This window comes from Hydra vulgaris, chromosome 04, assembly GCF_038396675.1.
Source record: "Hydra vulgaris chromosome 04, alternate assembly HydraT2T_AEP".
In the NCBI taxonomy this organism is placed as follows: Eukaryota; Metazoa; Cnidaria; class Hydrozoa; order Anthoathecata; family Hydridae; genus Hydra; species Hydra vulgaris.
In genome coordinates, this window is record NC_088923.1 from 41,182,501 (window position 1) to 41,197,198 (window position 14,698).

The window sequence follows — 14,698 nt, forward strand, 5'->3', positions numbered from 1 at the left end:
GTTTGCATTGTTATGCATTTTTAGTGCAACAATTGGTATGATCATTAGTTCTTTAAAAATCATAATTAATTATAAACTAATCATAACCAATTCTAAAAAATTTGAATTTAAGGTTTAAAGCGAGTTTTAAAAAGTCGTGCTGAAATGTTAGGAGAAGGTATCGTTGATTGGGCAATTGGAGAGGCTCTAGCAATAGGCTCGTTACTTAAGGAAAAAATTCATGTTCGTTTAAGTGGTCAAGATGTAGAGCGAGGTACCTTCAGGTAATGCTCTTAATTGTTGATTGTTGTTTTTATCTTTTTTTATATTTATCATATAATATATTTTATGTTTATCATTATGATAATAACTATTTTATGATCTTTGTTTTCACTCTTTAATGGTTTCTAATGCACTTTTTTTTAATTTTCTAATTTCTAATTCACTACAAAATGTTTCAGCATTCTCAATCTATTTTTTCAAACTAATGTTCGATTATTTTTATTTTTTTTAATGTTCGATTATTTTTATTTTAAGTCACCGACATCATGTCTTACATGATCAAAAGATTGACAAAAAAACTATTAATGTGCTTGATACCATCTCTAATGATTACGCCAAATATATTTGTTGCAACAGTTCTTTGTCTGAATATGCTGTGTTAGGTAAGGCATTTGTGCTTTATGAACTATAATTTGCTGTATGAAAATGTGGTTGATGTGCAGCATATGTGTCCACCACGTTCCTGATAAAAGCACATGTTAACTTATTAATTTTTTGATAAATATTGGTACTTAAGGCACCAAGGTACTTAAACCAATATTTGGAGTTATAGGGTGAGAGTAAGAGTTTTAGTGGTCATCAGCTTTGTGTATGTGAGTTTGTTTAAAAAAATTAAACTATTATATCTTTATACATACCTACATTAGGGTACATCGCTAAAATCATTTTGATTAAAATAATACGGCGTACTGATATTCCTATGTAAAATTAAATTTTAATTTGAGTTTCTTTATTGTGTTTTTTAATTTGAAAATGTTTTGGTAAGGCAATTGAGACTTTTAGTTATACATTTTATAGTTTATTGTAAATAATTACCCATTTTTTGAGAATGTGTTGCAACAACTGTATAATTCTCAAGGTGAGTAATACTTACCTTGAAAAATAAATACTAGTTATCAAAATATCATAAAGTTTGTTTTTATAATGCGTATTATGCATATTCAGCGATTATGCATATTGAACATATGTAATAAAATGAACTATGTGATACATTTTTTTTTTTTTATTATTTTGACCTTATGGTGATGTTTTATCTTTTTCGGGGCTTAATGAAAAGACTAATTTTGTCTTCTTCTAGCCCCAGTCATGTAGATTTTTCTTTTATAAACTACGATTGTAAAATTACAATACAATTGTAACATACATTGTTATCTTAAATACATGTTTTTGTTAAGGAAAGATATTTTCAAAACAAAGAAACGAAAGAAGCAGGATTTAATTCAGTTTATATACCCGAGAATTCAAATTTACTTTGTTTATATACTAGAAACGTTTTTTATAAAAAAGACTCTAATCACAAGTACTTTTTAATAATGTGTATTTTTTAATTTATTTCTAATAACAATACTAACAATGAGTAACTATACATCGAATGTGAAAACTAGACATAGTTTAGCAATTAAATTGTCTACTTTTGTTGGAAAAGGTAAAGAGTTTGTTTTGTAAGAGGTATCCACAAAAAGATCAGTAATTCAAATGGGTATTCTTCTAAAGGTTAGCTTTTATTTATTTTTTTTAACTTCTAAAATATTTTCAAAAAATATTATATCAAAAAATATATATTTACTTAATATAAATTATTTGTGATAAATAACTAAATCTATATCTACCTTTTAGGAAAGAAAAGAAATAGAATTTGAATGTAGAAAAAGTAATTTTACTACAAAAGAACTAAGCAGAGAACTTGCTAAACTGGTGACAGCTCAATGGTTCAAAGCAAATAGTATGTTTAAACCACCAGTTACAATTTCGGAAAAATCACTAGCAGAAAAATAAGTAGACTATGGTTTAAAATATCCAGGTTTTTAAAAAACACAAAACCATCCAAAGAAACAACCAACAAAATAACTAATGAGCTTGATAGTCTCTTTGATATCATATCATGTACTCATACAATCATTATATGCACAGAGGCAGCATCATTTTGCAATGATCCCAAAAACTGCAAATTAGGTGCACATGTTTATTGTTCATGCCCTCTATTACAAAAAGTTCCTGTACTTGATCTTCTTTGGCTTCGTAATCAGAGGCTTAAAAAGAAAGAGATTTCTACTATGCAAATTGGTTTATGTGATTATAAAGAATCGGTTCGCCTACGGAGAAGAGAAAATAGGAAAAACATTCAGGAAGAAGCTGCAAGAAAAAGGGAAAGAAAAGAAAATGAAAGAAAATATGAGTTTAATAAATTTCAGGTTAGCTCAATTAGCATGAATATAATTCTTTAATTGTTTTAAAACATTTATTACCGCAATCTAAGAAAGTCTTTAAAACTAATTTTTTAATGTTTAATATATATTGAACTTTTTTAAATTTAAAATTTATATATTCTATTATATATAATATTACTTACCAATATTGGTAAGTAATAATATTGTATTATAGAAACTGCATGTTTAAAAAATTTAGAATCCTGAACTTGTTTTCAATCTGCATGAAGAAAACAAAAATGGTATTGATGATACTGATGATACATACAATTTAAATACTTCACAACTAAAAAACGAAACAAAAACTTTGGTCGACAAGTTGCTTGAAGAAAAACTAGGAAAATTTGCATCACTGGTTACAAGATACTTAAAAAAACCAAGTCTAAAGCAAAACAAAATGACTATAACACATGCGGCATCAGCTGCAATAAGATATAATATTTCTAATGTTGGTGGGGCTGCTATAATCACTGGTATAATAAAAGATTTTATAGCTGCAGGTTATCTTTCTCCTGATATGTCATACCTTTCTGTTGACCCAAATAAAATGCGAAGGGCTAAGAATAATGTAATGAAAGAAAATACAATTATTGAAGCTAATAAATGTAGTAACGAAAATATAATTGGAATTGCTTATGATGGAAGAAAAGACTGGACCAAAACGTTAATTCCAGATAAATACGGAAAACTTCACCCTAGAGTCATAAAAGGAGGAGGAGCATATAAGTGTATCTTGGGAGCCAACTGGACGTTATCTTGCTCACATCACGCCAGAACCTGCTCTTCATCCGGAAAAACCTGCAAAAAAAATAGCTGAAGCACTCTATGATGTGCTTGAAAAAAACAATGCAACTGAGTCATGCATAGTAATAGGTGGAGATTCAACTAATATCAACACAGGATGGTCAGGGGGAATTCATGCCCATCTTGAAAAAATGTTAGGACATAAATGCTATTGGGCGATTTGCATGAAACATACAAATGAACTCAAGCTACGACATTTAATTATATCCCTTGATTGTCCGACAAGTAGCAAGGACGGATTTACAGGATCAGTTTGCAAAAACCTTAAGTATGTAAATGATATGACAACAAATTATAATTTTACACCCCTGCCAGATGGAGAGGAGCTTCCAAAACTTGATGAGAAAGACATAAAAAGTTTATCTACTGATGCTTATATCAGTTACAGATATGTAAATGCTATCAAGTCAGGAAAACTTTCTCCGGATCTCACAAATCTAAAATGTGGATCACTGTCTCATTCTCGCTGGCTTACAACAGGTATGGCTTTAATGTTTTTGTGGACAAGAAATCATAACCTTAAATACAGTGAGCTGGAGATCTTGAAGATATTAGTTCAATTTTGTGTCAAAATGTATTTCAAACTTTATTTTGAAATTTCTTCCAAACATCTGCTGAAGGACGGACCAAGACACATTTTGCTTGAACTTAAAATTCTTAAGACAATGCCAGTCAATGTGGCGAATATTATTACACCTTATATACGAACTGGGGCTTGGTACAGCCATAGTAAGTGTATTCTGGTTTCACTCTTGACTAGCTCTAATAAAAATGAAAGAAAGTTTGGTGTTGATAAGGTTTTACAAATTAGAGGAAATAATGAGCTTGGAGACACTGCTGTTCGAAAAAGAATATCTCCAAAAATTAACCTTGACGCTACTATCCTTCAAGAATTAATTTCTTGGAATGTAAAAGATTGTTATGAATCAATATTTAAATGTAATCTTTCTAAAGTGGAGGTCTCCAAATTCATTGAAAATCCATTGAAAATTCCTAAATTCAGCATTCACACTCAAGCAACAGAACGCTGTGTCAAAAACGTGACGGAAGCATCTGCCATTGTTTACGGCCAAGAAAGAAGAGATGGATTTGTTAGAACAAGAATGATACACAGGGAAGAAATTCCTACCTTTAAATCAAAGAAAGATGTTCTTGAAATAATTTAACTAAGAAATAAAACAAAATTATACATTTTGTATTTTTTTCATTCTTTATTTAAAACTTTAACCTGTAAAGCTTGAAAACCGCTTCTAATGAGAAGTACTTTTTTTAATAAAATATTTAACAAAAAATAGTTTTGAAAATAGTTTTGAAACCTTTTAGCAATTTAATAAATATGAGGTTGAGTAATTTTTAGATTAAAAATTCTTTCCCCTACATTAGGGACGATGACATAAATTCATTTGTTCCGAGGTGGCTCAGGGTTTGGGAGGGGGAGGGTGTTCCCATGCTCTTATCACTAAGAAAAATTAATCAATTTCTGACAAAGCAACACTCTTTGACATAAGTATAAAAATAAAATAATTTAGAATTTGCACTTTTCTAAAAAAATCAAAATTGCTATAAATAATGATATATTGCGTATCTAAAAGTGTCAATTGCCTTACCAAAACGTTTTCAAATTAAAAAACACTAAAAGAAAACTCAAATTAAAATTTAATTTTACATAAGAAAATGAGTATGCGCTTTGAAAAATAGTGATTTTCATAAATTATGGTACCAAGCGATGCACCCTAACCTACATACATAAAGCAATAAAATATTTTCTTCAGACAACTTGACCACAGCTGTTTTTATGTTACGACATTTTAAGTGTTTTAAAATGCGTTGAAAGAACTAAACCAAAGAGAAAACTAAAAAAAAAACTATTAAAATTAAAAAAAAGTTTTATCGAAGAGAAAGTAAAAAAAAAAAATCATTTGTGCTTTAAAAAAACTTTAGAAATTAAAAAAAAAACTTTAGAAAAAGTCAAAGTTTCAAAGTAATGCATTCTAAACATAATTACAAAAGCCAAGATTTGGTTATTTTTTAAATTTTATTTACAACAAAAAAATGATTATTAAAAAGAGTATACTTTTCTTTGTAAAGAAAAAACTCATTTACTAATTTTACAAAAAATAAAATGATTTAAAAAAAAGAATTGACCAAGTGCTATTTATTTAATAAGTGTGTTATTTAACTACTGTGTATTTTGTTGTAAAAAATACATATTTATATAAATAAATAAAAAATTAAAATACTCTTTAATAACACAGGTCAACAAAGATTTCTCATCAGAGATATGTTTGGGTTGCCTGGATACTATTTTTGATGGTAACTTCAAAACTACGATCAGATTTTTTGTAGCACAAATAATTTTAAGTAAAATTTCCAAAAGTTATTGCAGCAAAATTGAAGGCAGGAATGTTGGACCGCAAATTTGGAATCTTTTATTGGGTACTGAATTTGAGGGTTCTCAGTCCACTGGAATTGAAAGCTTGGCTTTTAATAGCTTGTAATGTGATACAACATGATTATAATATACTGTTATAATATTATAATATGAATGTGTTACATTATAATATAATGAATAAATATAATATACTATATAATTAATCACTATAAATTCAATTTAATTATCTTTTTCTCTTATTTTACATTTATGTTAGTCTCTTTTATGTAAATTAGTTGTTTACAGTTTTTTTGCATAGTACTAAATTAGTGTATGATGTATATTAGGGTGGGCCAACAAACGTTCAATTCCCTGGTATTATCATGATCAACTTGTTTCTCGGCACAGTGACCATGTTTGTCAAGGTTAATGTTTCGGAATTAAAGAGTTGAGAGATGGGTGTAACCACAATAAAGAGAAAAAAATGTATATGTTTATATTTAAAAAATAACAAAGGTTGTTGGGGCCAACCAAAAAATATTTTTTTTTAAAGTTTCTTATATTCAGTTTTATTTTACTATATACAATGTATTTAGAGGTATTGGATAGCAATTTTAAAAAATTGTTGTTTGTCAGCCCACCCTAATGTATATGTTACTTTTCAAAAATAAATGGTTTGCATTAAATGTGATTTATATGTGATTTATTAAACACTAGAGCATTATACATATAATATGTGCATTTTTATAATACACAAAAATGTAAATAATTTAAAAACTCTATGTGCTAGAACAAAACTATAACCAGATGAAGATTCTGCATCAAATATACATTTAGAAAATTTTTTTTTGTTTGTGATGAGAAAAAAAGTTTAGCTTGGTTATTAAAATAAAACGTTTATATTATAAACAATCTTTTAACAGTAATTTGTCATTATTTATAAACATTTTGCATCATATATAAAAACATTTAATTAAAAGTTATTTTGAAATATAGTTATTTAATTTAAAATTACATACTTTTTAAATAATAATTTATATTATATATAATATTCTTTGATAATTTAAATAAACATTTTGAAAAAAATGTTTATTTAAATTATCAAAGAATTTTAAAAAGCTTCATTTAAAAGATTTTGCATAATATAAAATTATTAGAAAAAATCAAAGTTTTGAGGTTATTTATTCCAAACAAAATATAAACGTTTAAAATAATTTTCATTTAGAGTTTTGAGTTAACTTTTTGAGTTTTCGTTTAGACTTTTAGAGTTTTAGTTTAGTTATGTTTTATTTTTATTTGAATTTTTATTAAGTTTTTTTTTTTTTTTTGTCACTTTAGTTGTTATTTTTATTTTTTTTATCTTTAATCAAACTTATTTTTGAAATGCTTCAATTTAAATCTTAAATGCAAATTTTTGAAACTCTTAATATTTCATGTCATGCCACAACAAAACACTACAGCAAATGTGAATGGGCACTAAGGTCTACAAATGTCCCAAGAATAAAACATTATTTCATAATTATGCAACAAAGTTTTGGATAATATTTATTAAACATCAGCCATTTGAAATTCTCTTTTGTTTTTTATGATTTCCTGACTCTTAAATAAATCATAATATTGTACCAAATTGAGATACAAATCCTCTTGTTTATTTATTAGTGATCAATATATTATCAAAAATATTATTACAAAATATAATGTGTATTATTTACAAAATAGATCAATATGTAGATGTATGTATTTAATTACACAAAAAAATATAACTTTGTGATGAAACTTAAATTATCATGCCCTGGGATGCAGAGTCCTAAAAGGACTCCGGCTTTATATCTCTATTTTTTCCTGGTCTCTGGTGTCCAGAAGCTCAAAATGTGTTAGTTGACTTGAGATCTGCTATAAGAGAAAAGTTCAGATTTAATAACTTAGAGCTGCTTATTGTTGTTATGCCCGGAGTCCTTGCTGCTATTATACCTAGGGACTCCAGGTTCAAAAATTGATTGTTCCTCTGACCTAAAAGTCCTAATTTTTTTCCATAAGTAGTCCCCATAAGCTAAGTTTCCCTTTTTTAAAGCTTTTTTATAATTTTCGAGCTCGTAGATACCAAAAACTAGGAAGAAGTAATCTTTTTGTGACTTTCAAATCCGATTTTTGAGTCCTTTTTGAGACTCAGCATTCTTGATCATGCCTATCAGCAATCATCAGCCATATTTCTTTTTTTAAATCAAGAAAAAACCATTAAAACAAACATTAAAAAAAAAATGCAGTAGAATGAGTTCCGACGTCAAAACAAATCAAAAAAGAAGTGTAAAAATGTTTTTTTTATCAATGTACAGAGTTAATGTACTTAAAATACTACTCAACCAAAACAAAAATAATAGACACATATATATTTAATAATTGAAATATAATCTTGAAAAAGGTGGCAGCTTGCCGCCTTTTTCCAGATTATATACACATATACACACACATACACACGCACACACACTTAATAATGCATTTATATACATATATATATACATATTTATATACACAAAAAGGATCTACAAAATGTTTCTGATAATTTCATTCTAAAATTAGCATTTGTAGATGTTTCAGTACATACAGTGACTAAGTGTTTAGGTTTTATTATTGTAAAGTAGTCTTATATATTTAGAAATTAGTTCTTATCCCCTCTTTTTTTCACATTCTTAGAATGTGGTTTTTTAAAATGTGGTAAATTTATTTTTGAAAGTTTTTTGTTTTGTCTCAACTCAGCTAGCCTTTTTTTTAAATTTGCATTAGTATGAACCCAGAGGTCTTTTTTGTTTATCTAAATTGTGGTATTGTGGAAGGGTGAATATATTACTCCAAACAGAAATAGTGGTGATATTGTTAATAAGTACAAAAATAATTTTTGTGTTATTTTAAATACTTTAATATTTTTTAAATGAAGTTATTTAATGAAAAAAATATAAAAATAACAAAAAATGTGTATGCAAATAAATGTAAATATAATAGATATAAATTTATTATGTAAATTGAATGTATATTTTTAAATTTAAAAATTTTAAAATTTAGTATGTTTTAGTATTTAGTATTAAATTTAGAAATTTAGTATGTTTATATAGGTTTTGAACTTGGATATAGCATGACAAATCCATACTCGCTTGTGATGTGGGAAGCTCAATTTGGAGATTTTATGAATACTGCTCAGGTTTTTTTTAGTTTTTTTTAATATATTATTATATTAAGTAGCTTAATTTTAATAAATTAGATTTATAAAAATTTAAATCTATTTTAAATTAATTCAATTTATTGATAAAAATTAAATTAATTCAATTTGTTTAGTAAATCTAAATCAAAAAATGTAAAGGTTTTTCTTAAGGTTTTTCCAAAATATCTTTGTAAAGTATCTAAAAGTAAGTATTCAGTACCCACTATTCAAGTCTTCACCTAAAAGAAAATAAACTAAAATTTAAACAAAATAAGATTTTAAGATTTAAAAAAAAAAAATTAAATAGTTTAATACTAGCTGTTCCGACTAGTAAAATATGGGTCTTGGTAAGTCTACACCGACCATTTTAATACGCATTCCTTCAATGTTTTTTAGTAAGCGGTAGAAAAACTATACATATTGTCTTCCTTTTAAAGTTAGGCCTCAGTAGTCCTTGCACAAACCACTATTTATCATCGGTTTGGATATTATTACCCGAAGTGGGTATTTTTAATAATATTTAGAATACCCACTTAAAATGTGTTGGTTAGTTACAATTGGTATAAAAACTTAAAGAAAACATTTAGAATTAGACTTAAAAATATGTGGAACTTACCCATATAATATGGGTCATAATAGTTTTTTATTTATTAAGTCTATTCTACACCAACCATTACTTATTCTTTATATAGTTATTTTATTTCAATAGTATTTAGTAAGCGATAGAAAATAAAAATTTGTCAAAGACCTGGGAGATGTGAAAATAAAAACAGATTGTAGATGGTGTCATTGAATAAAAAATAAAAATCACAAGAAAATATAAAATGTATGGCAAGACTTTTGTGAAGTAGAAAATGAAGAATAGACGATCAGGGGGCATGGGGAGAAACAACTAACGCTTTAGTCACTCTGAGTGTTGAACATATGCAACAAAGAACAAATATTTGATATAGTGATTTTAGAGACTGTTGATGTCAACAGGTGTGATGGTGTAGTGCATTAGTATGTACCATTTGGTCGTCTCATATGGTCTCGTTATGTTTTTGTTCACTTTCAAATCGGGTGAATAGAAAGCTAAACACACTCACTCCTTGCGCTTATGGGCTAGCACATCAGAGCCAGACGTAAGACCTACAGAATGGATTTTAATTGATCGAATACACACATTAGTCACCGTAGGCCACAAGCCATCGCTCTTAGCCAAAAGAGCTACTGCCCCGTGCTGGTGTGGAATGATGTGCTATGGAGTGAGATTTTAGATCCGAGCACATAGTCAGCGAGCGCTGATCCGACATGCATTGTGGAGCTTCCGAATGAACGTATGCGTAAGTGTCAGCGTAGCCATTAGGTTATTGAGCGCCGTAACCACATACTCACCAACCATGTATTTATATAGTTATTTTATTTCAATAATGTTTAGTAAGTGATAGAAAATAAAAATCTGTCAAAACTCTGTTTTCAGTTAATGATTAATGTTTGATACTTTATAACTTATTGTAAGTTTATCTGCAGCTTATTAGGACCCTTACCCTGTTAATTAATTTTAAAGAGAATCAAAATTTAAATGCAAAATCTTTTTTTCCTATAAGAAAAAAAGTTTATAATGTGTGTTGAATATGCAGACTTAACTAATTACCATTAATAATACAATAATAGCACATCAATAACATAGGTATCTCTATTGCAAAATATTTTTATCGCTGTTTTGATGTTTATAAATTTTGCATAGTTGTTGCAGACAAAAGTCATCTGGTGATTCAATGATAGAACATCAGCGGGTCTCTTAACCTTTTAACATTAATAATTTTCCAGGCATCAATTAATTTTTCCAGAAATAAATTAGTTCCTTTAAAATTAAAGGGCTTTATATTAAGATGTGTTGATAAAAAACTTTACATTGACTTTATTACTGTCACATAGAATTGTAACACAGCTTTCATTTGCATTTAAAATTGATCTAAGTATAGAATTAGCTACTTCATACCATAAATCTGAACCAAGGCAATATCGGAATCATGCTAACTATAATAGTGGGTCCACCAAAAAGACATTTAATCATAGCCACCAATACTGTTTTCACTAATTTGTCTAGTTGATTAACAGATTTTCCAAAAAGTTCTCCACCGTGGTAAATTAATGAAGCTTTAACATACACTTTATCTACTATTAAAACACACTGTCATTAGTGATCTGAAAGTTTGCTAAGTACACAAAATAAAATTAAATAAGTACACAAAATAAAATTCTTCATTGTGTAATTTAGAAGCTGATATTTATTTCTGATTTGTTTAGTGCTCTTGGAACAGCAAATAATCAAAACCACAAACAATTATGTCTGTAGAATGCAATCTATTTCTAATTTTTGAGATTTATAGTAGATAAACTTTCTAGAAGAACTTGTTTTTTTCTCAATAATTAAACATTAGTCAAATATCTTATAGCTTCAATCAAATTCGACCATTTTTTAAAAGCAAGTTATATGGTTATATAGTTATATGATTCTTCTCTTTTTTAAATTAGAAGACAGATTTATAATAAACCTAATAAAAAATACAGATTAAAAAAATCAATAAAATAATTTTTTTAAACAATTTTTTAAGATAATAAATTTAACAAAACAAAGCTTGGTTACAAAACTTGGTAACAAAAGCTTGGTTAACAAACAAAGCTTGGTACACCACAGTAAAGTTCAGTTAATTGAAAGTTTTTTCATCACATTTATAAACAACTGTTAACTTGAATAAATCTTTTTTTTGGTGAATAATAGTTACATCATTATAATGCATAATTGTCCATGACTGTAAAGTTTCAAGTTGATCAACTTATACATTTCTTGCACTGGAAGTTGCTGAAGATGCAGTCCATAATTTTGGTAATGCAGTTAGTACAAGGTTGGGTTTAATACAATAAAATATAGATAGGAGAGGAGGGTCATTCCTTATCATAAACATTTATTTTTGAAATTTAAAGGCCATTGTTTAGATTAAACAACAGTATGTTTGCTATCAAGAATGTTACTTCTTGGTATAGCATATAGCCACTTTCGTGATTCTTCTGGATCTTTTTGTCTTTAAACAACACATTTTTTTGTGTCGGTTGAGTAGAGCAATTAGTAACACAACACTTCAAAGGCATAAAAAAATAAACACTTTAAATAAGTTTTGTCTTAGGAAAAAGTTTATTTTTTCCAACATTAAGTAAATCTACATAAACTGTACAAACAAACTTTTACAAAGTCTTCTGAACTAATTGGCCTCCAGTTTTTCTCACAGATTACACGGTTGATAGGCCTGGGTTTTAGATGGGTTTTAGCTAATATATAAAACATATTTAGAATCTGAGAGTAGACGTTTTCAAAAAAAGTTATTTTTAGACACTTTTTATACACTGCCCTTAAAACATAAGCAACCAAATAAAAGATATAATTTTTTTAACTTCAACTTCAATATGTGCATGATAAAACTGCCTAAAAATGAAAGATCATTGTTTTTAGAAAAAATGCTGCATTTAGTAATAGCAGTTAAAAAGTATATAATTTAAAGTTAAAAAGTATATAATTTTTTATTTGATTGCTTATGTTTAGGAGGGAAGTGTATATCAATATGTGTATATATACAATAGCACTTTCCTTTGAAAAATTTTTTATTTGGTTTTGTATTTTCTTTTAATTTAGAAGTATGTTTTTTTTAGCGCATTATTTTTTTAGTGCATAATTTTTTATAGTGCATTATTGATCAATTTATAAGCAGCGGTCAAGATAAATGGGTCAGACAAAGTGGTTTAGTAATGCTTCTACCTCATGGAATGGAAGGAATGGTAAGGTTAATATGTAGTATTTTTTGTATTATTTGTTTTAATAATAATATACTAGCTGTCAATGCATATATATATATATATATATATATATATATATATATATATATATATATATATATATATATATATATATATATATACATATACATATATATATAAATATATATATATAAAGATTGTAAAGTAAAAAAAGAAGATTAAAAATTAACAGGTGGAATTTGTTTCTTTGTAAAACACATTTTCTTCTTCTTCTTCTTCTTCTTCTTCTTCTTCTTCTTCTTCTTCTTTTTTTTTTTTTTTTATTAATTTTATTTGAATTAATGAGTTATCTTAATTCTTTTTTGCTTAATACTTCAATTTGTTTTACTTATTTACTATATTTTAATATTTTGGTTGGTTTTTTTAGGGCCCAGAGCACTCTAGTGCAAGATTGGAGCGTTTCCTGCAGATGACTAAAGAAGATCCTGATACTTTCCCTGTAACATTTTAAGATATAATATTCAACAGCCTCACACTTGTGTGAAGTGCTTATTTTCTTAAAGTAAAAAATGTTGAATTTATATTTAGTGATAATTGATTTCTTGAAGACATGTTAAGGCAAATTTTTAATAATATTCAATTAAGTATTTATTGTATTTATGTGTTTGTGTTTATATATGTGTATGTTTGTATATGTATTTGTGTGTGTGTGTGTGTGTGTGTGTGTGTGTGTGTCTATATATATATATATATATATATATATATATATATATATATATATATATATATATATATATATATATTAAAATATATATTTGTATATGTATATGTATTTATATATGTCACGACGATTGATAGAAATTTTGAAGATTTTACATTGCATTTTCTCAAAATCAGTTCTAATGATTTGTTTTTTAAATGATGCATCAATAAATAGTTTTTTTTTGTGGATTTAGTTTTATTTACACTACCGGTTAAAAGTTTGGTTTCACTTGATAAATTTAATAAAATGCAAAAAAAAAAAAGGGATTTTTCTCATTTATTTAGTTTACAATAAAATATTCATTTTTTTAAAAACTTTTAGCAAAATAGGAGATTATTTTAAAGGTCATGCAGTATATATATATTTTTTAAAAGCATAGATTTTCAAATAACTTTTAATTACGATATGATAATAAATGTTTATTATCATATCGTTTACAATAAAATAATCTTTCAACAAAACCAAATGACATTATACATCGTACAGTATTTTTTTTTTAATTTTTGATTCTTTAAAATATCCTCCTTTTGCCTCTATAACAGCAACACATTCTGTGCATCTAGTCAAATTCTGCAATGATTCAAATGATATTTGATTCAAGCATGTTTGTATGAATACCCAAAGATGTTTTTGATTGGTTGGTTGCATTTTTCTCACATTTCTATCTAACCTGTTCCACTAAAACTCGATTGGGTTTAAATTAGGTGACTGAGGAGTTTTTTTGTAATACCCATAATAGGCACAAGTTCACCAACTTGTTTTCCAATAAAGCATCCCCAGACCATGACTGACCCTCCACCATGCTAACCTCTTGGAATCATGCATTGTTTTATCATGCATTCTCCAATTAACCAACAAACATATTGTCAGTGATTTCTTCCAAAATTTTCGAACTTTAATCTCTAAACAAGGACTTGAGACCATTATTTGTATAGTAATGGTTTTTTTGACAGCAACACATTCTTTGAAGCCGTAATTGCAAAGACATTGTTTTATGATTGAAACAAATACTGATGTTTCTCGCATGGAATAAAGTCTTTGAAAAATTAAAGGAGCAGGCAGAGGACATCTTTTTTAAATTTGAACACAGATAAATTTGTCTTTGCTCTGGGCCTCCCCGAACAATTCTCTGATTACAGCCAGTTTCATGCTTTCTTTGCAATGTTTTCCTGAATTCTTTTTTAAAAAACATTAGCTTTTTGAAGTAATTTTCCGTGTTGAATAACCTGCCTTGTGTAATGCCACAATAACAACTCGTTTTTTTACACTCAGCCCATCTTTTTTACCCATTTTTCTTCAATCGA

At 27.2% G+C, this 14,698-nt stretch overlaps 1 protein-coding gene across 1 annotated transcript in view; it reads left to right on the forward strand.

The window, feature by feature from the left end:
* Nucleotides 1-14,698, forward strand: part of LOC100203774 (2-oxoglutarate dehydrogenase complex component E1) — a 53,356-nt gene that overhangs the window by 27,532 nt on the left and 11,126 nt on the right. The window contains exons 15-19 of the mRNA XM_065796366.1: nt 113-263; nt 517-644; nt 8,751-8,836; nt 12,560-12,652; nt 13,059-13,130. Of these exons, the coding sequence (XP_065652438.1) occupies nt 113-263; nt 517-644; nt 8,751-8,836; nt 12,560-12,652; nt 13,059-13,130 (530 nt within the window). The remainder of the gene's footprint in view (nt 1-112; nt 264-516; nt 645-8,750; nt 8,837-12,559; nt 12,653-13,058; nt 13,131-14,698) is intronic.